The sequence below is a fragment of the Sciurus vulgaris genome, assembly GCF_902686455.1.
Source record: "Sciurus vulgaris genome assembly, chromosome: 7".
Taxonomy (NCBI): domain Eukaryota; kingdom Metazoa; phylum Chordata; class Mammalia; order Rodentia; family Sciuridae; genus Sciurus; species Sciurus vulgaris.
The window spans coordinates 104,144,820-104,171,751 of NC_136467.1; the positions used below are offsets into that span (position 1 = coordinate 104,144,820).

A 26,932-nucleotide genomic window follows, 5' to 3' on the forward strand; every position below is an offset into this window, starting at 1 on the left:
ACTTACATATTAAAGGATGGAAGTACACTGTCAAAGAACTCAGCTACCTACTATCATTCGAACACAGGAAGGAGCAATTAACTTTAAAAGCTATATGGTCATTGTCCAGATGAGTTTATTTCATGGAGAAATTCCCCCTCCCATCCCAACCCCCCCCCCCCCCCAAATAAAACCCACATGATATGATTTTCCCAGACACAACACAGTGACTGGCACTTTTCAATTTTCTTTTATCACAGCATACAAAAAAGAGATGAACAGAAATACACCAAAGTATACCCCATACCCCTTAAATTAGCAGATTTAAAATTAAATCTTGAATCAGTATTTTGTTAGACTTTGATTTAAACTCTATTTACAAATTAAATTGCACTTATAAAGATAGTGACATTTCTATGACGGTAATAGTAATTTTATTGTGGTCTTATATCTGGATATAAAACTTTTAAAGCTTCTTCAATAAGAATCATACTTTCTTTTGCAGTACATAATTTGTTTATCCACTGAATTTCTGAACTGGTTTTCTCTTTTTGTGCTTTTCTGCTCTGTTATACAAATGGCACACACCTTTGGAGGAGGCACAGTCTGATGCTGCACTCATTCGAAGAGACTGGTAAAAAGTTAAAAGTGTAAGAAACAAAAATATTAGCAGTTAAATCCTTTGGTTCATATTTAAAAAAAAAAATCAACCGATACAATTTACTAACCATTGATAATTCATCTTTTTGGTTAAAAACAAATCCACCAGGTAGATTACTGATTAAAATGCAACACTGCTTTAAAGTACCACATTCCTATTCTCATCTCACTGCTTGAGGACGCCACTGTTTATAATCGGTTTGACAAGACGCAGGGTACAGTAAGGCACAAGTGGATGGTACAAATAAAAACAAATACTTTAGGATCGGTTTGTCTTCTGCACAAATACTAAAATATGTACCGTCTTCAGGATAAAATAACAAAAAAGAAATACATACTTTTTGTTATGAAATACCTATACAAAAATTTTTAAATTTACACCATCTGAGCTGCCAAAAAAGTTTTAAAAAAGTATCAATTTTTTTTCCCCCAGACATAAAACTAGCTCTCATCAGTAGGTTCAAGAGAACTTGGGTTCAAAAGGTCCCAGCACTGTATGGAAAGAAAGAGGATAAAAATTCCCCTTCCTGCTCTACCTCTTCCCCACATAAGAGAAAAACAAAGGCCAGATGTTTACAGTAGTGTATTCTACTATTACAAACGACTGAAATTCAAAAAACAAAACAAAACAAAACAAAACAAAACACCAGGCCAGGAGACAGCTGGGCAATGTTGGGTTGAGGAAGGAGTAAGGCACTTCCTGGGCGGGAGCAGCATCCCAGACCCTGGCCACAGGAGGCGGCAGGTGACAGCAGGTGCTGGTGAAGACACGGCTCCTCAGAAGCAGACAGGAACACCTCGACAGCAGGGGAAGACACGGGAGGTAAGATCTGCAAGCGAATGCTACACAGAAGTGGTCACTCGGTCGATGGCGTGATTGACCTCGTTTTTGTTTGAATCCAGTCCTTTAGCAGCATTCATATCATTCCGTAAATTCTCTACTGTCTTTTTCATGTTCTTTAACTCCCCTGGGTGTGGAGTGGCTCGCCTTAGGAGCGTTCTCTAAAAACAGTGGAGTAAAAATTTTGGTTTTATTCCATGACATTTTCAAAATATGCAGCTTCAAGGTGTTAGCATTCCAATACAAATCTTAACAATCCTAGAAAGTATGAACTAGTGTGGGTGGAAAAGCTTTCTTCAGCGTTTTGTGCATTATCAACTGTTCACTGACAGCTAATGGAAGATGAAATGCTGTCATGCAATTTACCTATTCTCGATAAAAGGATTACCTATAGAATAAAAACACTTAAAATGAGATGAGTATAAAATAAAAACAAGTTTCTACAAAGAAAAATTTAAAAATTTAAGATATAATTATGGGGTGTAGAGGAAGAAAAAATAAAGGAATAAATTCAAAAGTCCTAAATTAAAGTCACTTTAATGTTCTATTTACACTCAAAGTGTTCTGGCTTCCTTCAACCCTTGAGGCATGGGCGTTGGAAAAGAAGGAAGCAAGAGAAAAGAATTTCATTTCTTACTATGCTGCTGAGTGTGCTATTTACATGATCTACTGGTGAAAGTTCACATTCTCCTAATAAAGACCATAGCACTGGAAGTTAAGTAACAGGGTATGGACGATTTTTAAAATTGTGTATTATTTAATGTTAGATTCCCTCTGCTCATAAAACAGGATTTGTATCATTAAATGGCTGGACCTGGAGTTTCAGGAGACATGCTAGGTTAACAAAATAATGGAAGAGCATTACTGAGGCAATGAAATAGCTGGTGAAATAATCATACTTTAACAAGTCTTGTGGTCAGCATTAATGAGACACTGATGCTGAAGTTGTAGGGTCATCCCTAATTCTCATTTTGCTCTCCACTACTGTAAATGCCCCAAATCCTATCTGGTGACAGCTGGAAAAACAAGTACTGTAGGCAAGAATTTAAAAACTGCTCTTTGTTTTGGGGGCTGCAGGTACTCCCTCTAAGCACTGATTATGAAAATCTTAATTAGTACAAGGAGTTTAAAAAGCCAAAGTCAACTGGTAGGAAGATGTCAAGAGCTATTGCAGACTCCCAGAGATGCTGGATATCTGAGAGACATTTTCAAGTATGAGTGAAAGAAGGGGTGAGCAGTTCTTTCACATGGATTCCTAATTACTGAATGACAACTCGTTAAGTAATCCAACTATGATCACCAGTAGTGTACATGAGGGCTAGTGGCCTTGTTTTATGAAGGAGGAAGGAAAGTCTGGTACTAAGACACCACGGCATAGCCATAACCCGGGAGAGAGGAAGAAACTCCATTCACAACAAAAGAGAAAAAAAATCCCCCATTTTGAGGAAAATATGAAGATGGGGAGAAGAAAAAACTATCACAAAGAAAAAAAAATGCACCATAAACTATTCAAACAACAACAAAACCTTCATTTGTCTCATTTACATTTTATACCTAGAAATGCCTAGTTTTATTTTCTAAAAAAATTCCTAAATGCTGAAGACAAAATTATTGCATGAAAACAAATAAAATGCTTGTTAGGTGCCACTCTCAACCTTGGAATTTTGAATTTTGAATTTTCATGAAGGCAAAGAACCTCCTTTCCCATACCGTTTCATTGTCGTCTTCATCTTTTTCATCTTCCAAAAATCGAATTGCGCTGACCCTGTTTACTGCACGCTTGTTCCAGGCTTCCTCGGAGACGTCGCTGACCAAGCTCTCCAGGGCACCACAGCGGGGCAGATTCTCTGTAGTGACAAAGATCACATCAGCAGGGAACGCTGGCTCATGGGACAGGCAAGGGCTAGGTTGCAATTCTGTGGCTGACTGGGCAGAATCCACATGGAGAACCAGGGATAAGACAAAAGAAGGGCAACCACTGTCTCAACTTCCAAGTCTTTGTTGTTGTTGTTGTTTTTGTTGTTGTTGTTATTGAAAAACAAAAATAATAGCAAAAATAAAACAACACAAAGGTACTGAGAAGGGCTCTCCCTTTCTTTTAATGATGTATAATTCTTTCTGAGATCATATAAAACATTTGCTAAATGAATATGAATGAATACGTTTACTATTTCATTATAAAATGTCCATCACTTCAAGAGTCCTTTCTCACAATTCTCTGACACAATCACTTCAAATTTCTCTGACGGTGATATGGCTGTATGTGTTGGATCCTGGTACTTTCCTTAGTGACATTCTACCACATTTTTTCTTGTAGGGTCTTAAAAGCTCACCTACCACAGCTGGAACTCAAAAGGTAGTTTTGGGAACACCCTGCGTGGGAACTCTGATTCTCCCATGGTACTCCAGTTCTATCAGACCAGTTCTCATAAAGGATTTAATATAGCATTTTTGATTAGTGTGACTATTTTTTTAAAACCACACAATTTATACACAAAGATACAATGACTTGAAGTAACTCAATGGTTTAAGGACAGTATGCCAGTGGTATTAGGTGCTAATCTTCCAAACTATCAGTTTGGATTTTAAGAGCCTGCTACCTTGTTTTGGAGTATTACTTTTTCAGCCTTAACTATAATTCAAAAACCAAAGGCTGCTTACATAATTTCAGACATGATAAACAGGTGTGAATACAGGATGTAGGGGAACCTTCCCAGAGAAGCCCCACAGTGACCTCCCCAGGTTGGCTGCTTTCAGAGCAGATCAGACAAAACACAATCACATGTGAGGATGGGAGGCCTTATGCAGAGACCCCAGCTCAACTCACTCTGGCAGCCATACGGACACTGTCCCTAAATTCACCTTGGCAAGGAGGTTCAGAAGGCAGCTGTGGAAGTAAGACACAGGTTAAAATCTTCTCTCCTGTGCTGTGGTCTGTGTCTGTCTGGAACGTGAGCAGAGGCTGGGACTGGTTGTCAGATAACCACAGGGCCTTCAACTTCAAGGTAGTCAGTGATAAAGGCAGATGCAACAACCTGATACCAAACCAAAGGAGATATCACAATCTTGAACTTTGTCAGTAAACCAGCCCTCATCAATAAAATGGAAAGAAAATAAAAAAGAGTTTCCTGAAATTGGGTTCCAAGTGTAATAAGACGGTGTCTGTAAGATACGAGACTTGCTCTTCACAAGGTGATTCTTTAGTAGGGTACCACACTTGCCTTCACTGACACCAGCTCTCTCATGAGGAATTCCAGGCCACAGGGCAAAACATGAGGAAATCGCAAGATAAAATTTAACTTCTCTTATAATTTAGAGAGAGAGAGAAAAATATAAAAGTCGGCATAACTGAAGGACCTTGAAGCAGCAGTTCTACTACTTCCAATGGCCAGGGTCCTCACTGACAGGGCTGATATGAGGTAGGAGCACCTGGCAAGTCAGGGTGAGAGGAAGGAGCTGCTATAGTGTTTAAGCTGCAGCTAAAATCAAGATTGAAAATCATTTTTCTCTGACTCCATTTGCTTCCTCTAGGGAGATTATTTCACATATTCCATTTAAGTTTGTATCTTCTAGTTTCTAGACACTGCCACTTCCTGGACTCCTAGGTGATAATTAACATGTACGCTGGACTGTTGCTGTTTCAAATGGGGTAGTCCCTATGAAAGCACTTTAAAACGTGACACCTAAAGACTGGTTTTCTACTGATGTTTGCACAAATTGGCAGAAACTAGTCCAATTTATTAGATAAAGACTATGACCAGAAATCACAGTACTTGGTACTTGCAAAAAAACCTGTTTTACTGCATGTACTGGGCCTCAGCCAGGGAAGATTTTGCCCCAGCGGACATCTGGCAATATCTAGAGACATCTTTGTTGTCATGACTGATGCTAATGGTATCTTCTACTTAGAGGACAGGGAGACTGTAAACATCCTATAATGCACAGGGAGGACCTCAAAACAAACACTTATCTGGCCAAAATGTCAACTGTACCAAGGGTGGAAATGTGCTTTAGTGAAAACCAAAGCTTCACATTCATCAACCAGTTCGTGAAAATAACCAAACCTCTATGAATACCAGGAATGTAAAGTTTAAGAAATTTAAGGTCATACTTTATCAGATGTTTTCACTCTAAGAATGACTCCATGTTACTAAATATGTGAATTATAAATTCACAGAAGGGAATTTACAAGAGAGATATACACCTATCTCTAACTTACATGGGAAGTTTATCTCTATCTTACCAATAAATTAATGTCGCATTATCAGACAGTTATACCATCTTAAACTAACAAATCTTTTGAGAAATACATTATAGCTATGTAGAGATAATGTATTTCAATATTATAAAACAAATCTGAGTGAAAGGTAGGCACAAACTGGTTATGTTACTTTAATAAATGAAGTTAAAAAAAAGTCACTGCATAGAGAATATTAACAGATACATTAACAAACTTTTTATACTACCATGCTTTGAAAACATTTCTTATGCATTAGCTGATAGAGATAAGAAAATATTTTCTTATTAATGGGTGAGGTAAAGGCTAGTCCATTCCACATGCGGGTACAGGGTACAGAGCTAAGTACAGTGCCCTTGGAACTTAAAAGGGAGCAAGGTTCAAAAGGGAGGTTACACTCCCACGTAAGATACAATAACACTGAGACTGCATATGTGAAGTGCCCTGGAAAAGACTACTTATTGAATACTATAGTATTTCATTAATTAGGGCCACACTGGTTGAGAAATAAGTATTTTTCAATCCTAGACTCCATCAGTACAGTGAGGATGTCCCAGAGAATTGAAGGCCAAGGAGATTCCCAGCTCCACTGCTCCTAACTCAGAAGTATTTGTTCCTCAAGTGGGACAGAAAGTGAAATCTCTTGTGCTTACACAAAAATTATTTCTTCTTCCACCCGAAGTCTGTTATGCATACATTCAAATGCAAGGAAATGAAAGACATGTATTTGCCAGGGGTTGTGACAGGGATTTTTTATTTTTATTCATTATGTATTTTGAAAGCATAAAGAACATCGGACTCTTTCATTTTATGGAATAAAAGGATAGTTTCTTTTAAGAAATTTCCCCTATTTCTTCTAAATAGGAGTTAAGCTAATATCTTCTAAAATGCTGAAAGTTTCAAGTCTTGGGCAAAAAGATTCTAGTCAGCATCTTTATCTTTCTTAATCATGACAACAGAAGGAAAAAAAAATCAAGACTTGTAAGCTGGCATGAAACACAGATACTCAAACAGGGTCATCGTAATGCCTCAGACTAATAACTGGCTTCCCAGCTGAACGCTGAAGCAAAGGTATAAGTAAGACGTAAAAGGAGCATCTCTAACAACGGCTTCAAAGGACGACAAACCCGATGATAAAAGCTAAAATAAATTACTAGACTCGACAACAACAGATCTTATAATCACATTTCAACTCAGACTAATGAGTTGTCTAAAACACCAGTTTTCTCACAAATAATCCAAGTGCCAGCTTTGATATGCTGCTCACCAAGTGCACAACACATACAAGCTTGTTCTCAACCCTCTTGTGGATACGAATGTTGCCCATAATGTGAGAGCAAAACAGGCCCGGTCCCTGCAGTCTGCACACAGGCTCTCAGGCTGGGCCAAGCTTTGCAGTGACTCACTGTGGCCTGGGGAGAAAAGACACACACTCCTTTGTTTCTCTTAGGTGAACGAACCATCCCAGCTACAAATCAGAAAATAGATAAAAAATACATCCAGGTTTTCAGAGAAGTTAAAAATACATTTTTGGTTAAGTCCAGTACTTTCTATACACTATAGAATGAATAGAATCAACACAAGAAACCACAGCTCCATTTGTACACATCTCATATGTTCTATTTAGGATCACATCCCCCAGAAATAAAAAGCCTGCGGTTACTATTTATATCAGTGCTACAAGGACCAAAGCAAATGAATAACCACACTCTGAGCCTCTTGACTCCAGGTATATCAGTGACCAGTCCAACCTGCAGTGACCTTCCATGCCCCAGAACTACCACAGCAAATGCTTGCTCAAGCTTAGTTAATAACTAAGCACGGACTTCGGATTAATACAACAGTAACCTATGGTTGAGCACTTCTTAGGATTTAATGTTTCATCTGTTTTTTACCCCTTTCAAGAATTTTTTTTTTTTTTTGGCGGGGGTCATGGGGAGGGAGGTGCCAGGAATTGAACTCAGGTACACTCAACCACAGAGCCACATCCCCAGTCCCATTTTCTATTTTATTTAGAGATAGGGTCTCACTGAGTAGCTTAGTACCTTGCTTTTGCTGAGGCTGGCTTTGAACTTGTAATTCTCCTGCCTCCACCTCCTGAGGCACTAGGATTACAGGCGTGTGCCACCATGCCTGCTGAATATTTTTAGTTTTAAGTGAAGTTTTCAAAAACATTTGAGAACCTAATCATTGAAAATATTCAAATGATACCAGAATCTCTAAAAGGAAAGCCACTTGTGCCCTCAAGACTCCATCCTTCCTCAAGGGAAACTACTATTAACATTCTGGTACACTGCAGAGATAAGGCTTTGTTTGGGGAAACAAGAAAATAAAATGAGAGTGCTATATATCATTTCTCATTCAGCATCATGTCACTTTGCATAGAAATCTCTCATTTTTTGTTCCTTAACATTCCAGAGTATGGTTAGACTGTTGTATTATCTTTTAATACTTTAATTATTGTTTTAGTTAACATATATACAGCATGACACTCAAAGGTATGAACAATTTCCCCATTGATAGTCCCTATTTCTAGTGTTTGATACTACCAACATTGTAAGGAAGATCCACAAATACCCAATTTTGTATACTTGGTGGATACTCCCATGGCGAGGGTTTAAAAGTTAAGGTTAGCTGGTGATAACAGACCCCTGACTCCTTACTGTCACAGAAAGTTTGATATTTAGTTCCTTATGATTTGGATCTGGAATGTTTCCCAAAGGCTCATGTGTTAACAGCTTGGTGCCAATGCAGCAATGTTCAGAGGTGGGGCTTTTGGGAAGTGACTGGGTCATGAGGGCTCCAACCTCACTGGTGCATTAAAATAATTTGCATTATTTAATGAATCAGTGCATTAAAATAATGGCATTATTGGGAGGTGGGAGAAACTGCAGTTGAAGGAGTGGACCCTTAGTGGTGCCTTTGAAGACTATATCTTTTCTCTTGTCTCTTTCTTTCTCTCTTTCCTTCCTTCCTGGCTGTCATGAGGTGAACAGCTTTCTTCCACCTAGCCCTTCCACCATGATGTTCTGCTTCACCGCCATCTCAAAGCAATGGAATCAGCTGACCACGGGTTGAAACCTCTGAAATTGTGAACCAAAACAAATATTTCCTCCTTTAAGTTGTTCATGTCTGATATTTTGGCCACAGTGATGAAAAGCTGACTGATACAGTTTTCAAGAGTGCCTCAGAGTCATCCTTGCTCTAAGTAGTCCTATCAGACCTGTAAAAGAGTTTCTGCAAACTAGCATGTAGTTTCCCTGCTGGCGTGTGTTAGTTTTATATGCCTGAAAGAAGAGGCAAAAACTTCTGTTGTATGTGGTATGATTTCCTGTAGTGTGATGTTTCTGGAAGCCATAGGGCTGATGTGGCAGCCTTTCATTCTGGAAAGGCTTTTTTTTTTTTTTTTTTTAATTAGTTTCAATACTGATACTTTTATAAAAGTAGTGATTAAATATTTTAATAGGCTTAAATTTTGGTTATGAACCTATCTGTGCATGGACTAAATGTCACACTTAACTGACTCAGATAACAACTATGTTACTCAACTTTTTAATTGGATTTCTCCACCCCAGCCCAAGCATTATAAAAATTTAACTTTCCTTTCTTCTGAGAACTGGAGAATGAGGCCTCCACTCATGTGAAAAACAGTTTTTAGAAATGAGGCATCTGATCCATCCTTCTGCTCAAGAATGAACAATGCAAACGCATGTGGCAAAAGCTAGGGAATGTTTGAGTCACTGAGTTTCTCCTGCTGGAGGTGAGAGGTCAGGACAGAATGGCTCTGCTCTAGTCCAAAGGCTCAACATTCAGCGGAAACTGATCTTGAGCTTCTAGCAACCACTTAATGGTCTTAAGAATCTATCAAGATGTCCTGAAAGCATTAACCTTTACTTTAAAAAAGGCGAGCATTCTCTGAGGCCATAACTCACCTCCAGATCCAAGTTTATTTAGCCCTGATGTCCACGACCCATTAGCAAGAATGAAAAATGGTGGCTTGCACCTGACCTGAGTGGCCAGCAATTCAGCACTTAGGAGACAGTCCCCTAAACACTCCATACACTGTTGGACTTTACCTTACGTAAAATCACCGACCAGCTTTCCCTCAACAAACACATTTTGTCCTATCTAACCATATCGCATTCAAAAGCGATTTTTAAATTCCTTTTGGTAATGGAACCCATGACATTAGACATTCTACAGTGCCAGATTATTCACTATACAAAACTACTGACATTTTCACTTAGTCATCAGTTCTTACCAGGCATCTACTATGTGCCACGCACTGTGAAGAGATAAGTGACACAATGACACAGAAAGCACAGTATCTACCTTGAGGTTACTTCAGGTGTCAGAGTGTTTGACCATGTAAACGGGTAATGGTCACAGAGTGCTGTAAAGGCTACTATAGGAAACTTCTCAAATGCAGATTCAAGGGAGGGCTTCCTAGAGAAAGGGAGCTTGCTGATGAAGACCAAAGGTAGGGAGATAGAGAAGAGGGCCTCAGATTCAAGAATGGCTTGTGTAGGCTCAAGTGGAAGAAAGTAGGTATGACATTGGGAGGAGCTGAAATTAGCTCAGAATGAAACAAAGTTACATTCTATAAAGGTAAGGAACATATTCCAGAAACTGGTAAGGGAGCCAGAACTTGAGAAATAGTGCTGCTGTAACTTCAGGGATGATAGAAGGGTGAGTCTTAACTTTTTTTTTTTTTTTTTTTTTTTTTTATTATGAAGCATTGAGACATTCTGATATTAGCTGTGAATCCTCTTACCACAAAATTTTCTCTGCAAACACAATTATATTTACAATTTCAGAGTGTTCAGAGTCACTAACAAAGCATAGTTCAGAATCCTGGTTAAAAATGAATTTGGTCAGATGTAGTGGCACACCCCTGTGGTCCCAGCCACTCAGGTGGCTGAGGCAGGAAGATGGCCTGAGCCCTAGAGTTCTGAGACCAGCCTGAGCAACATGGTGGGATCCTGTCTCCAAGACAATAATGACAATAACAATAAAAACTAAAATTGATTTGAGCTTTCTTTTTTTTTTTTTTGCAAATGAGGAAACTGAGCCCACTGAACTCACAAAAGTTAGTTCTACACAACAGGAGAGAAAATCCTAAATGCTCCCTTCTCAGGCCAGCACTCTTATTACATTACTGTACTGTCGTCCTAGGAAGCATTTCTGTGGAAATGTCCACTTAAACATTAAAATACACCATACTCAGGTTATCCCCAACCTTCTCTACTCTACCTAGCTCAATTACTCCAGTCCCCATTTTAAGAGCTTGCTGGAGGCCTGGGCCATTCAACTCATCAGTACAATATTCTATAAGACACAGCAAATGTGGTCAAGACTGGGTGTATGCACGCTTTCTCCTCCCAAGCAATGCAAACTAAGACCTGCTCACCTGTTTCCTGCCACATCTAGGACATGGAGCTCTGTCGCCTGTGACACCTCTGCAGGTATTCGAGTTAGTCTATTGTCACGCACGCAAAACACAGTGAGGTTGCAGCACCCGCCAATCTACAGTGGGGAAGAAAACACACGGCTTTTTCAATTTTGTGGAGGGACATGGGGGCATGGTATCTTGTTTATTAAACAGCATGGAAATACCACATAATTGTAAGCCTCATTGATGACCAAATGTGATTCATTTAAATTATACAAAACCTTAAACATACATGTTCTGCATTAAATTGAGAAAATAAACTCTACTGGTTAAAAAACTTCACTCTGGAAAAAGGAAGTTATTTTCCACTGCTGATAATAATCCAAATGCATCTGCTAAATGTATGAACCAAACTATATAAGTCCAGGCAAACATTATTTGTAATATAGGAGTTCAACAATTCTAGTTTCAAAAGTGAGTCCAGAGATGATACTGATACATACACGTATACGGTTCGAGACCTGCCAACTATGTTGACTTCAAGGTTCTCAATTCCCTAGTTTAAGAAAAAAAGCAGGGGTTTGGGGAGGTCTTATGGATTATACATTAATTTCTACCATACCTCTATTAATAACTTTTGATCATTCACAAATCAATTTGGTCAATTCTCTTTCCCTTTAGGAGCATAATACCAACAATATTTTAGCAAAAAGTAAAATTGGCAATACACACATTCATCTTCTCAGCTATGATCTGCTGATAAAGCATATAAGCCAATATCTTCATCCACATAATATTCTTTCTCTCTTTTTAAGTAAGCAATTTGAAGGTAACTGAACTTTATATAGAGTCTGGTCTTCACAACAGAGCATGAATGGAATTCAATGATTCCCTTCAGCCAATGGGCTGTGGTTTTACAGTCAGAAAAACTGGACCAAGGGGGTGAAAAAATAACTCTATTCCAGACACAACATTCTGCAGGACTCCATAAAGTACTACTTCTGGTATTCGCCATCCTAAGAGTGATCACTAGAAAAGGCTTATGAAGGAACCTATTGATGTCTCTCCCACACATGGAAAAATACTATTCCAGGGCCTCCCACTGGAGAAGGAGCAAGAGACTTGAATCCCTGGTGATATCTGAATATATCTTGTGCCCTTCTCTATTTGTATGTGTGTTTAATATGTATATATAATACTCTAAAAAGCAGAATGCATATTTATAAATTTAATACACTGTTACCCTATGTATGTTTTCATTTCTTCCCTTAAGTGTTAATATAAATATTTCAAAGTAATTTATTTAATCATAGTAGTTAACCACAATGGATGTAAAAAAGTATAAATAAGCATTAAATACACTAAGGACTAACTCTTGTCTCTTAAGCACATGGAAAGCACTCACCAAATAGAAATGTTATGAGATTATTCCCTTTTTTTCCTCAGTATCCAAATATTCATATTTTTCATCCTGGAAAACCTGGTTTATTCACGGTACTCTAACATATACCTTTTATTTTTTTATCCTAATTTTTTTTGTCTTTTTAAATCTTACCAATCACCCAGAATTAGCTCACTGTCCTCTAATCCCTCCAAAAAGTCTTTCTAGAAACCTCTGGTCTATAATATGATAAACTGCTCTCTACGTTTCCTTCCTAATTATTGTATAACATGCTGGAAGGACAAAATACCTCCTGAAGATTCTTAAGATCATGTGACTAAATTCTTGTTTAATTTGTATATGTTTATATATAATCGGCTGCTTGACAAGTATAATACCCCTCCTATCTATGGCCATGTGTAACCTGTATACCTACCAAATTTTTCCATTTAATTGTTTAAAAATTTACTTGCTTGTAAAGGACTATTACTTAGGTTATCTGTTTCTCCGTGTAGGAACAAAGATAATGAAACTCTTATTTGTTCTAGTAAGAACCACAACAGTAGACTCTCTTAAGTTTAATAAATACAGAGCCCCAATAATAGTATCCTAGAAGAGACAGACAACTGGATCTTTCATGTGGCTTAGCATTTCTTTAGTCCTTTGAGCAAGGAAATCATCAGTTTTACTGAGAGGTCTAGGAATATTATGGAAGGAAAGAATTCAAACCCTGATCCTTTTGAGTATTGATATTATTAGATTCTCCCTGATAAATTTAGATAGTACTGACAAAGATCTTGTGGGAAGGGATACCCATGGTTCCCACAGGGAGTCTGTCCCCTCCCCCACCCATTGTAAGGGCATCTGCATGAGGTCCACGTGCTATGTGGGCCTGAGTGGAGGAAGGTCTTCCAGGTGAGCACTCAGCTGAGACTGGAGATACCTTCAGCCAGTCATACTTGCCTAGCTTTGAAGAGACAGACTTTATTTATCCAAGAGTGGCAATGCAGATAATATCAGTTATGCATGTGATCATCCCAGGGGACAGTGAGGCTGCAGTGATTCTGGGATGGGTGTTTCATCCTGTCTCAATCACCTGCAAGACATCTGGTCTAGGGCCCTACAGCTGCAATATGTGCATATTTTCAATTTGTATCATGCTGCATATATGCTGCATAGTAAAAACATTAATTCATTAAAGTGGGCCAGAGAGGGCTCTAAAAGTTCAGGACATGCTAATATCTGAGGAAAAATAGTATTAACTTCCAGTGGAGTGTTCGTAGTCTCATTCTCCGTGCCCTCTTTTCTCTTCCCACCCATTTGGGATATCAAAGTGTGGAAAGCAATTGTGTTCAAGTGCCTCTCAGGTCCTCTGGTCTGTCAAAGCAGGCAGTGTGACTCCTGATCTCCATTGTCTCAGGTGTTTGGGAAACAATTCCAACAAAGAGCATATGTTGTTGCAGAGTGAGCTTGGACACACTAATAACTCCTAAAAAGCACATGCTGTCCCAGGCAAACAATCACACAGAGCTGTTTTTTCCAACTCAGCCAGGCAGGGATAGCACAAAGCTTTGATTTTAAGAAAAGATTATTAACTGAGGCAGGAGGATTGCAAGTTCAAGGCCAGCCTCAGCAACTTAGTCAGGCACTAAACAACTTAGTGAGACCCTGTCTCAAAAAAAAAAAAAAATAAAAAGGATTAGGGATGTAGTTCAATGGTAGAGCAACCCTAGGTTGGATCTCCAGTAACAAACAAGAGAAAGAAAAACAGAAAAGATCATTAAGCAGTTGAAACCCTAACTCATAAAAGATAAAGCTCATTACAGAAGTCAGAGGGGGATACAGTGCAATGGAGCAGGCGGATGCTTTAAGGTCAATAGGTAGGGGTCAGGATTCAGGCTCAGTCTTAAGTTTGTGGTTTTTGATATATTATTTTCACTGAAAGTAACAATAAGAATCAAATTAAATTAAACCACATGTATAATTTTGTGCCTATCATAATACCTAGTCTACTGCTGCTGCCAAATAAATGTGGTAGCTATTGTTTTTCCAAAAAGTGAAAGTGGCAGATCCATGACATGATGAGGCCAATCAGCAGTTGGTGGCTACTCTGTTCTGGGACTGTACTGATTCTGGCCATCCCTATGCTGAGCTCACCCTACAGGAGACCACCTTTAAAAACTGTCTGACAGTACATCTCAGTGACGTTTTGTATGAATATCAGTGAAGATGTGGAGCACTGTATTATGCATATCATTCATAGATGTTTTTGCTTTCTCTTTTGGATTCAGAAGGCAGCATTTGAAGGTTCCATGGTGGTCATCAGGATACAATGTCCATATCACTTAGGAATTCTGGGAAGCAGAGTCACTATTTAAATAACTTATTACCAGTTATGTAGGCAGTTGGTATTTTTAAACTTCCCTTAAACCACATAATAGCACCTTCCCAGAATACAAGGGGTTGGACTTGGATTCTCTGAAGATTACAGAATGTGGCTGTTCAGCTGTTTTGTGCCTCTGTTAACTCAAAATGATACTGTCCTTAACTGTCTGGCACTGATCTCAGGGTCAGACCAGTGAACCCCTGAGTGAAGCTTCACAGGATCAGTTTCCACTAGGTGTTACCTGACCCGAGGTCACAGTGCCCAGGAGGAGGTAATGAGAGCGATTCAATTCAAGACCTATAGTCACTTTTGCTTACATTTCACTTTGCAAATGCCTATCCTTCCTGTAAAGGAGTTACCATTTTTTTTCTTAGTATCTTCCTTCGAATATTTGTTACAGATTTGAACCTACATTTTTCTTTGGCAAAAAGAAAAACTTAACAAAAAGCAAAATACCAGTTGAATAGAAATAAAATGATGCATAATTTTTTAATCCCATCACCATCTGTGGTATATTATTCAAATGTTTCCTAACTTCATAAATATTTTAGAAACCATGTGACTTTGGGATTCCCTGAATTATTGGGTCACCGACATTAAAATATTCACTAATCACTATGGCCCTCTTTTTACTGATTACTATAAAGGAACTTGTGCTGGCTGAAAAATAAAAAACATATATCCATAGGAAAAGCACAATCAAGCAAGATAACTCAAATCCTACCATAAAGGGAAAATCAGCACTAACCTTCTGTGGTGTACTCTTTCAGTATTCTTGCCATTCATTTGCAATTATACACATACAGATTAACAAAATAAGGACTAACACCATGATCTTTAGCATATATGCCACCAAGAATATTTTCCTATGTCATTATGTTTGTAAAAGGATTTTCACTGATGATTATTTCCTTCTACAGATGTATCACAGATTACTTAACATATCACCCATGTTTAATGTTGCTAGTCAGTTCTGCCACTTCTTTGCTGTGTGATCTTCGGTAAGTCATTAACCTCTCTCATTTTTAGTTTCCACAATCTGTTGGATGTTGATATGATTTACCTGCACTTCACGGAACTGTTGTGAAAATCAGACAAGCATGAAAGCGCCTGACACAAAACCTGGCACAGGTTACCTACCTCTGTGTACACTTAGCACAGTGCCTGGCCTTTGTGCGCTGTATTGCACATGCTTGGTATGGTGCATGGACTGTTCCTATGTGAAAGGTGACAGATATTCTCATGTGTCATTCTTAGGGTATACCCATGGATATTATCTTTGGATAAATTTCTAAAAGTAGAATTGCAAATAAGTTATGTATATTTTTAAAGTTTTTAATATTACCAAATCTCTTCCTAAGAGACTTAATGATTTATATTTACATGATAATATGCACATTTGCAAACATTTGGGCTTTTTTTAATCTCAAAAGTTTGATAGGTTAAAATGTTTTAATATTTTTGTGAATATCGATGAGGTTGAAACTGGTTCACATTAGGAACCATATCTATTTTTTCTTCTGTGAATCATTTATTTGGTTGTGGTTTTGTCTATTTTTCTATAGTGGGCACATCTTTTTCTCAATGCGTGAAGGAATTTCTAATAGAGTTAAGGAGAAAACTTCTCATTTGAGACGTGGTAAATGTCTTCCTACCCCTAGGCTGTACTCAGAAATCAGAAATCTAACTTTCAGATAGACAAATCCACCAACTGTTTCTCTTATGACTTGTTTCCTCTTTTAAGTTTAGGAAGGCCTTCTCCATCTTGAAATTTGGAGGCCAACTACATTTTATTGTAACATTAGGTTTAATATTATCTTCTATCAATAACTCATTCAGAATACAATGCGAACTGACACTAAGATAATGTTAAAGTGTAATAACAAGGAAGAAAGCTATGCACAAATAAATACTTTATCACCACAGATACTTCAGAATATCAGAATAATATTTATGGAAAATTACAGCGCTCCTGATTTACAAAAATAAATAAATAAATAAAAGCTTCTATGAATGATCTTCAAGTTCTATCTTGTCTCATTTGACTGAATAACTGAATGAATGAATACATGTAGTGTAGTTGGGGTCACTCCATTCTGACTCCGTGGAGACAAAACTGGACTCTAAATTGTGTATATACTCAATTTCTTCAAGCCAGAAATTTTGGGTGGTTTGGGCTGTTTAAAGGTAAGACAGGGCTAGGGAATATTATGAAGTCACTGCTTTCATTCCTCATATCCACGATCACACACATACCAACACCCTGCCTATCTGTGAATCTCACACTACGCAGGCTCTTTGCCTTAACTCTTCCATGAAAAACAGGAGTGTTTACAGGAATCTCCCTTTCCCAGAAGCATATATACTTAAGCAACAAGATGAGAAATAAGATACAAGTAAGTGGCTTAAGAACTCAGAAGCATGCCACAGGGAGCAAATGAAGCACATCTAGCCTTTCCGACAGAGACAGAGTCGTGACAACAAGCTACAACTTAGTGAAGGCAAATGAGGTATGAGTGATGCCTTTCAGTATTTCTGAATAACTTAAAAGTGTAATTCACAGAAAAGCATTCTTTTGAGACAGAATAATCTGAACAAATTTGAAAAACACATAATAATGTAAGGTTCCAAGCCATGCAGTCATTTAAAAAAAAAAAAAAAGTTGAGTGTATATCCAGTATTTTACAATGAAGAACACACAAAACAGTCAGCCAATTTGAATCTTCATGCATTTAAGAAGCAAAATGGAAGTTAAAGATGCAGCTATGGTCTGAACAATACTTACAAGGTAACAAGTTTACCTGACTTTTCTAAATTTCCAAGCAGCTAACAATTAAGAAAACAAGAGACATTCATTGATTTGCAAATGTTTACTACAAATAACAGCACAAAACACAAACAAAGTCTATTATTGTGACCCACACAGTACAAACATTTTCCCCTAGATCATTTGGGGAAAATAAAGGCAAATAAATGCTGCTGCAGACTAAGGAGATGTGCCATAAAACTGACAATATAAAATACTATCAAATTAAAATTCAAAAAGACAAAATCTAGGAAGAACTACATAGCACACTAAATCAATGCTGATTAACACAGCTGTGAATTCTGGACATATACATCTAAGCATTTCTGTTTAGATTTGTCATGTATGCAATTTAATAGTTCAAGAAAAGTAATAAATTTAAGAAAAGAACCTGGTCAGGAAAATGCAGGATTTGATCAAATGATATCAAGCATGGAGGCAGAGCTGGCACACGCACACAAGCGCGCACATACACAGTCACAGGCCTATCACGCTGCACAGAGACTCATGACAGGAGGGCGCTGTCCAGGTCAAATGATGCCAGGCAAGGTCAGGAGGCACTTGGTGGTTTGGTCACTTGACCCTGATGGTCAGAGACAAGCATGCAAACCACTCCTGCTGGGCTACCAAACTGACCCATAGCAGAATTGGAGACACGTGTTCAATGTGTTTTCTACTCTGGGAGCTCAGTGTGGGTAAGTAGGACTGAAGATGCACTGGAAAAGAGCCTGTTACTAAAAATCAAAATGTTTTCTGCTTTATTGGGTGGCTGAAGGAAAACATAAGACTTTATTCCTGTATAAAACTCTACATGCCAGAAGACCAATCATAATTTCTCAGAATAGACAAAATGTGATAGCTATATGGCTTTAAACCTAGAAATATTTTTATAATATTTTCACTTTTCATATCATGAAAAGCTATTCTAGTAAATTTAAGTGGACACAGCATGTATGAGGTATAACCTTTTAAGCAGGAACAGTGTCAGTTACATTCCTTTTTATTCCTTTAAAATGAAAAGAGGACTCATGCCAAAATGATGGTAATAGTTTATAATAACCACTTTCTAAAGTTCTTGTATAGAATGTGTAGCTATGAAAGAAAGAGTCCAAAGGAGGTCCAGAGAAGCTGGGGGGGGGGTGTAAAACTTATCAGCAATTAACATTAAACTTTTAACAGTGCTCTCCTTAGCATTTGCCTTGAAAATACTCCTTCACGGTATTAACTTTTTACAACGTCCAAACTAAAGGTAATGTGTCTTTTCTTTCCTGAATGGAAAATGATCTACCTCCAGATCACATGGATAAAAAGACTAGGTGGAATCTCAACTACCTGACTGCCTGTTTTTACTGACCAAGAGCAGGGAACTGGCAACTGGGAGGCTCATCTCTGGAACCTGGTTCTACCACATCCTAGCTTTGTGAGCTCCAGGAAAAAGAGCCACTGGCCTCAGCTTCCTCATCTGCAAAATGAGGATATACATCATCATGACTTAAAAAGCTGTGTGAGGATCCAAGGAGATAACATGCTTGACAGTGTATGACACCAAGGAAGGGAGTAACTGATCTTTCCTACTCCTCTATGTGTCTGTGTGTCCAGTCTATTCCCCAACTACAAGTGCTATTCATCAAGAGTAAAATTAATGTTCAGAACATCAGCTGTGTTTTGGTTTATTGCTTAGAGACTGGAACCAAAATATTGTGATTTGCAGACTCTCAGTTGTGTTCCAGTTTAGCTAAGATACAGACTTAAGCTTTTCTGCTGGTGACAGTTTAATTTAGATCCCAGTACTCATAATAAGGATGTCATACTCCATGTGCCACATTTATGATTAATATCCTCTGCTTCCATTTGGTCATCTTACCCAGGAGAAGACTGGGCACTTGAGCAGAAAACCAAATTAAGGAAAGGAAAGAAGAACCCAAGCAAAGCTTAGATATCCTCAGAAGCAGCCCCAAGAAAGGGGTTCTAAGTGGCCCTCAGGTTCTAGCTGATTGTATGGTAGCTTTGAAATCATTCCAAGACAGATGTTGGAAAGAGTCAAAACAGAGAAAGATGAAGAAAACTGCTCCTGGCAAGTTATGGTGTCATATAAGGAAATAACCCAGCAAATGGGGACTCTCACCAACCACACTTTGGTGGGAAAGAGGGAAGGTGACTTAAACTTGGTTTTAGCCTATGTAGCTAATAGAAAACCAAGCTCAGTGTTACCCTTTTCCAATCAAACTCTCCTAGTTCCCAATGGAAAAGCAAGGATTCCTCAAAGAGGCCAGATACCTCCTGGTTTGCTCTACCATGTCCTCCTTCCTCATTATCTGCATTTCCACCTCCCTAGATAGAATTCAGATGCCTCCAATTCCACACAGCTATTCTCCACAATGGGTGGTGATTGTCTCTCTTCTGCTTAGAGCACTGATGAGGGAGGGATGGAGGGTGGAAAGTTCTAGAAACCTGGCATTAGATGTCCCCTCACCTACCTCTGCATGTACACCTTTGTGAAGAGTTCATTCACTCTCATCCCAGACAGGTACATGGTTCAGTGCAACTTTTTGCCCAGAAATATCAAGACCCATTTTTATAATCCCAGTGGTTATGGAACAGTTTTATTTCATATTAAATTTAAAATTTACAGTCAAACCCAAAGTCATCCACTTCCTCTTGCCGAATTCCAATCACATATTTCTGTCAAGGGTGTCACCATTCTCTATATGTCAAACCAAAAATGTCCATCTCGCTCCCTTTCAAAATCCAACCCTCTTTACTGGTGTTCATTCTTGGATATAGTACACTCCTTTCAGCTTTATGCTCACACTAAAAAGTACCACTTAAGTCTTTTAAACATTAAAAAATATCTTTGACATTTTCAATCCTTTGTGAGTCATCATTATTTCTTTAAAATTATTGTATTATTTCTCTAAAAGCACATACCTCTTTTGGTAAAGAGACTAATTTATTTCTGTCTGCGTTCAAGTTGCTCAACTTCTTAAGTTTTCCAATGCTCTTAGGTAAGGTCTGTTAAAATAACATTGATATTATTAATTGACCACACTTTTAACATAGCTCAGAGAAAAAGAAATATTAGCAAGAACTTATAGGATATCCAGCAAGAAAAGCAATAGTTCTTCCTGAATATCAGATATTTGTAATGATCACTTGGGGAAAGTGGAATGAGGTACTCTGAATTTTTGTTGAAATGACAATATGTTTCAAAGAGATGAAATGAAAGGCAGAGACACAGGAACAGGCAAATTATCTGGTAAAAAAGAAACGGATGCTCTTCAACTCAAGTAAGTGAGAATTTGTACCCTTAAAACTCATCCCTGCCCTGCCTACACTTTTGAGAACCACACTGGGATGGTGGCTTTGATGACAGTCCTGAAGTGCTGGGGCAGGAAATCAGAACCCCAAGTAGGGGTGCAAAGAGGCCAGGGGATAAGGAGGCTCCACAGGGATGAGCGAGCAGGCTTGGTGTGGGAAGCAGAGCCCTGCGGGAAGCAGGCCTGGCCCATGTGAAGGCCTTCAATACTCTAATGAAATCGGAGGTGAATGTTATTGTTTTCAGTATTTGTAAACCTTAACCGCTAACTAGGGCAGAAAGATCTGGTAACTTGCTCCATACCTGCCAAAGGATGGCTATGTGAACAACCTGAGGAAGGAGTTCACTGGGCTCTCCCACCAAGTCTGAGTCCTCATTCCTCTCCTGCTCTTTTCATCTAAAGTGAACTACTTATTTTACTTAAAAAAGAAAAGTGCCACATACAGTGGCACACGCCTGTGATCCCAGCTGCTCTGAAGACTGAGCAGGAGGATCCCAAGTTCAAGGCCAGCCTGGAGGGACTCTGTCTCAAAATAAAAATTGTTTTAAAAGGCTTGGGAATGTAGCTCAGTGGTAGACCACTTGCTTAGCATTCCTGATATTCTGGGCTCAATCCCCAGCACCAAAATAAAGAAATAAATAAAAACAAATAAATAAAAAGGAGAAAAGGAAATCAAGAAGGAAAAAGAGGAAAGGATAGGTAAAAAGAATAGTGTCAAGATGAAGATGAAGAAGAGAGAAAGTAATTTCCTTTAAAAAAGGGGGGAAGAGTACTTTCCTAGGAAAACAGACTGAAGAAAAGAATAGTGGCTCTAAGACGAGGGAAGGAGAAGAGAAGGAGAGGACAAAGTGCAGCAGGATGACTGGAGAGGCACAGGACAAGGTGGGAAGAGAGAGACCAGCAGCCCTGCTGGCCCACCCTCAGCAGGTGGTGCACACTGCCTCTGCCCTGGAGGGAGGTGAAGCCTGGTCCCAGCCAAGACACCTGCAGCCACCTTCACCTTCCTTTTCTAAGGTAGAAACAGCAGAAGCTTAAGCAAAGCTCACCAGATGCCATGGTCTGCTACCCCTGAAAAGGCATTCCCCAGCCCTGAGCCAACCAAGCCTTTCCCTGCCAATCACAATTTCTTCCCCTGCTCTTCCCATTTGCTCAAAGAACCCAGGGACAGACCAGCAGAATCACCAATCACTGCATCTTCTGACAAAGACATCAACATACCCAGGGACAGTGGCTCATCTCCCTGTCTCTCTGGGGGCCTTTCTGTGGTGTCAGTTCAGTCCCTATATTGTAAGCACTGCTACAAGGACAACATCTCTGACAGGGGAACCTAAACACCATTTTCTTTGCTTAAGCAGGCTGAAAACTGATCATCTGGTCATGCATTGCTTTGCAAATCCCTTTTTGAGTTGTAACATGAGGACATCGGCATTTAGTCCATTCAAACTGTAAGTAAATGGAATCTACCCTAATAAGTCTTCATCTTAACATGCAAACTGTACTCACCAGGAGCCTATTTTCTGTAAGTACTAACTCCGTGAGACTTTCACAATCCCCAACTGCTTCAGGCAACTGTGTGATTCTGTTCTGATCCACCTTCAAGATTGACAGTTTCTTTAGTTTTCCTGCAAGAGGGTTATTTAAACCATTAGTTACAATTGTTTTCCTAATCACCACTTAGTATTTCCTATCTGCCATTCTTTTATGTTTTAAACAGTGACTTCCTTTATCCTCACCCAGCTTTTCACATTATGAAACTGTATCACTCTCATCTAGATCACTAAAGGTTGAGAGTTAATATATTATGTTCAGAACATCAAAAACAGCAATTAGAAGCAAATAATTTTAAAAAGCACTACCTAAAAATACCATTTCAAAGCCAGCAATTTTAAAGAACAAACAGCTGGCTCTTGATGCATCTTTAAGAGCTGGAGTTGTTCCTGTGTAGAAGGGACCTTTTTTTAACCCAAGAATAATCTTTACTAAAAATAATCAAGTGTAACTTATTAAATCACCTGTGAATGAAAATGACTCAGTGAAGATCCCTGCAGTGAAGTATTTCTACAAACGCAGAACAAGGCAGAATCTGAAAAGTCATACGAAGAACTGATTTTACTACAGCAGGGCACGAAGACTTGACACACTGGCGATGCCACAGTAAAGAAGAATGCATCTAATTGCAGCTTCCTCAGAATCCTAGATCATTCAGATTGAAAACCTGGGTCATTTAGATTGTGGCTTGCAACTACAAGTTAGGGGACTGAGTCTGCAGAGCCAAGGTCCTTCATTTTCTACTGAGAGCCATTAGCATAATGATACTTTCCCCATTAAATCAGAAAACTGCCTCTATACAAACAAAGCTGGAAAACAATGCTCAAAGGAGTATTGTGCCTTGTGTGCAGCCACAGGGAAAGGAAGGAGTAATTGATTCTTAAGCTCTTTATTTAGCATAATCAATAACCTACTAACACAGCCCCTGGAGGGCTTCCACCTTCCTCCCTATCAGGCAATGGGGGCTGATCTCTGCATGGTAACTGCACCCTAACAGAGGGGTGTCCTCAATAAGATACCCTGGCAAGCAGTCATGCAGCCTCTTGTGAAATACTTCTAGCAATAAGAGTACTTAGTGATAGGAGTGTAATCATAATTTATGACAAATACCTTTGTATTTTTAAGGTTCTTTCTTAAATGGAGATTCATAATCTTTTCATTTTCACTGTCTGAACTAGAAGATGTAATAAATCTTCTACAGACAGCCCTTCAAATGCTTAAAGTCAGCTCCTCCTGCTTGCTACTTCTTCCCATTCCAAGCGACATGTCATGTCCGGTTTCTACATCTGCTTTCAGGTGCCATTTATGATCTTCAGTGAATATTTCTACATAGAGTCAAACTCCCTACCAATTTTACAACGATCTGTGACCAAAGTGCACTGTCTGCATTCCTACTGCGTTGCTATTATCAGCTAACCATTCACTTTGACCAAATACTAGACAGGAAGAGGTCCTTCGCCACATAGCTTCTCCAACTATTGAAAATCTTTTAGAAACTTCCTTTGATGTTTTGTGCAAAAGTTAAAGACAATAATCCTATGACAATTCTATGGTTAAATATAGGGGTTTTTTTTTGTTTTTTTTTTAACAAGTTCTAAGCGGCTCTGCTGTAGGGAACTACCAGTTCACATCTGTTTATAACTTCTCTGTTTCATTCCTCACACTGGGTTGAGTTCCTTTATGGTAAAGGAAAAGGCTGAACTGACCTTTTTTTTTTTTTTTTTTTTTTTTTTTTAAGGAAATAGCCTAGAATGGTTAAAGATTGTTCTCAATGAACTAGAAAATATTCAACTCAATCATAGCACTCCTCCTTTAAAATTACCTCCCTGGGTCATGCAATAAGTTCCAAAAAACTTTCTCATAGTAGGATGCTGAATTAGAAATATCTTAGGGACTGCTCAGATGCCTAAACACCTTCTATTATTTGGGCTAATCCCTACTGAAATCATTGAAACCAGAATGTGGATAAAGTAGATATGAGTCAACACTTAATACTAACAACTTTTTTAATTGCTACCAAACCAGAATGACAGGAATGCTTGCACAGAGAGAAAATTCCATCTCCAAAAACAAGCAACAAGGAGACTCAAAGAAGCCACATTTCCAGCACTGGAAAGTGAGCTCCAGAAAAGAATCATGGTGAGCTCCAAATGCTCAGTCAAACAGCAGGCAACACCTTAGCAGTTAGTCCTTTTCAATACTTACCAATGCCATCCGGGATTGTTTCCAATAAGTTCTGGGAAATGACTAAATCTGTTAATGAAGTCAGGCCACTGATTTCTTCAGGAAGTCTTTCCAACCTGTTTTCAGAGACATCTAAGCATAGCAGGTTCTTCAGATTTCCTATTTCCTACATCAATGGCATGAAAAGAGAAGCTCATGTTTCAATCCATCAAGGTACAAAGGAATTTGTTGCAGTGATTTTTCACAATCAAGTTCCAAAGTCCTAAGGATGTATCTGTAGCATACACCCACTGTGAAGGCAGAGAAAAAGTCCTAGACCTCCTTCCAATGAATCACAGAGAAACTACTGGGAGGGAGGCCACACCTCCACCTCAGGCAAGCAAGGAATCATTATCACTTAAGAGATGAAGAGAATGGCATTAAGAGGGAAGAAATGATTGCAAGATCACACAATCAGGAAAAACGAGGGAGGCTAGAATCCAGTTCTCCATGTTTGGAATCAATCTCCAGTACGCAGTTTAAAGTTTAGTGTGACCCCAGGATCTTCTCTGGTAAGAAACCATCTACTTTAGCTCTACAGAACCTGTAGTACTTGTTAACACAAACCTCACAGCAATTGCTCCCCCAGCAAAACTGGAACACACAGGCCCAGGGAGATCTTAAACATCAGCAGAAGAGAAGCACACTGCTTTTAATGAAAACAGTCTATCCAGGATTAGGAACAGCATAGTTCATGCTGTTCAAGAGTCACCTTCCCTTTCATTCCTAAAAGGCCCATTCTGTGTCATAACTGTCTTCACGTTCCAACCCTATTTCCTTACATTAAATTCCTACTCTCTTTACCCTCTTACTTTGACTAATAGCTCTGCCTCTTGCATTCCATTTTCTACTCCTTTCCAAGTCCATTCTATACACTGATCTTAATTTCCTTCCTGAAAACATAGCTGGTCTAGTCATACAATCATACACCCTGCTACTCAAAAAACATGTAGTGGCTCCCTGGTGTCTACCCAAGTACAAATTCCTCAATCTATATTTAATTTGGTCGACCTATTCTTTCCAGTTTATTTCCTGCCTAACATATGCCTCACCTTCCTGCCTCTGTATATCCTGTCTATAGGAAAGCAGACTACATTTCTACTAATTTTAGGCCAGACCCCTGAAGTTATTCTACTCTTCATTAATTCCTTTTAATAATGTCTTTGCATCCTTTTCATTCCATTAGCAGTGAAGACAAAAAAATAATTCTGATTGAGAATGTAAGATATACTCAGTCCTAGTTTAACACAAGTCAATACTATAGTGGAAAAAGAGCATTTTAAAGTAACCATTTATAACATGGGCCACACATCCCACAGCTGATGTTTATCACTCTCTTGATAATTTAGGTTATTTTTCCCCCTATCCTCTGACTCCTAAGTTAACTAGCATTCTTTCCATCAGGATTTTCTATATATTTCCTAGAGAAATCTAAGTATTAGTCAAGCCTACCCACTATGGTTGCTGATCTGTCTTCCCAAAATGTAGCCAAAATCTCAGAAATAGACTCTATAATTAGTTTCTTAGTTCCATTTGTCATTAAGTGGCATCATAGCAACCTCAGTGCTATAACTACAGGAATTAAAAATTAACATGCAGACTTCCTTCTAGTGTCAAACTTCTTTGCTTGATCTGGTATTCTCCACCCAAAGCACAGCGTCTATCACGACCGGTTCACACAACCAAGTGGGGAAGCACCCAAACTTCCTCAAAATATAGACATCTACATTATGAAATCTACATTCTGACTGTAAAAAAAAAAAAAAAAAAAAAAAAAAAAAAACTGGCTATAAGATACACCAAAGAATAAAATTCAGTAATAGTGGGGGAAGATGAAATAACAAGAAATGGCCTTTGTGCTTGGGGAGGACTTTTTCAGATTTCTCAGTTTCTCTGTCAGAAACAGGGTCTACTTGTTGGACCCCACTCAGAAAGGGAGCCCATGTGAGGTCCTACGTGGTTCTCACACTTGAGAGCAGCAGGGAAACCTGGATGCCATGATATGCCAGCTAGATCACGAGTGGTATTTGGAAAAATAGTGAAATAAAAGCTTTTAATATTGCTTATACCAACTACGATAGGGCAAAATGTGGTCAAATTTATCCCAAGCACTTGGCACATCAAAAAGAGTAACAGAAATGTGTCCTGCCAGAATCATGGGT

At 38.7% G+C, this 26,932-nt stretch overlaps 1 protein-coding gene across 1 annotated transcript in view; it reads right to left on the reverse strand.

Annotated features, from left to right (window-relative positions):
- Window positions 1-210: 210 nt before the first annotated feature.
- Window positions 211-26,932, reverse strand: part of LRRC1 (leucine rich repeat containing 1) — a 125,177-nt gene continuing 98,455 nt past the window's right edge. Inside the window, 7 exon segments of the mRNA XM_079147641.1 lie at window positions 211-1,641; window positions 3,191-3,327; window positions 4,343-4,515; window positions 11,128-11,243; window positions 20,611-20,694; window positions 22,503-22,621; window positions 24,753-24,897. Of these exon segments, the coding sequence (XP_079003767.1) occupies window positions 1,483-1,641; window positions 3,191-3,327; window positions 4,343-4,515; window positions 11,128-11,243; window positions 20,611-20,694; window positions 22,503-22,621; window positions 24,753-24,897 (933 nt within the window). The 3' untranslated portion in view covers window positions 211-1,482.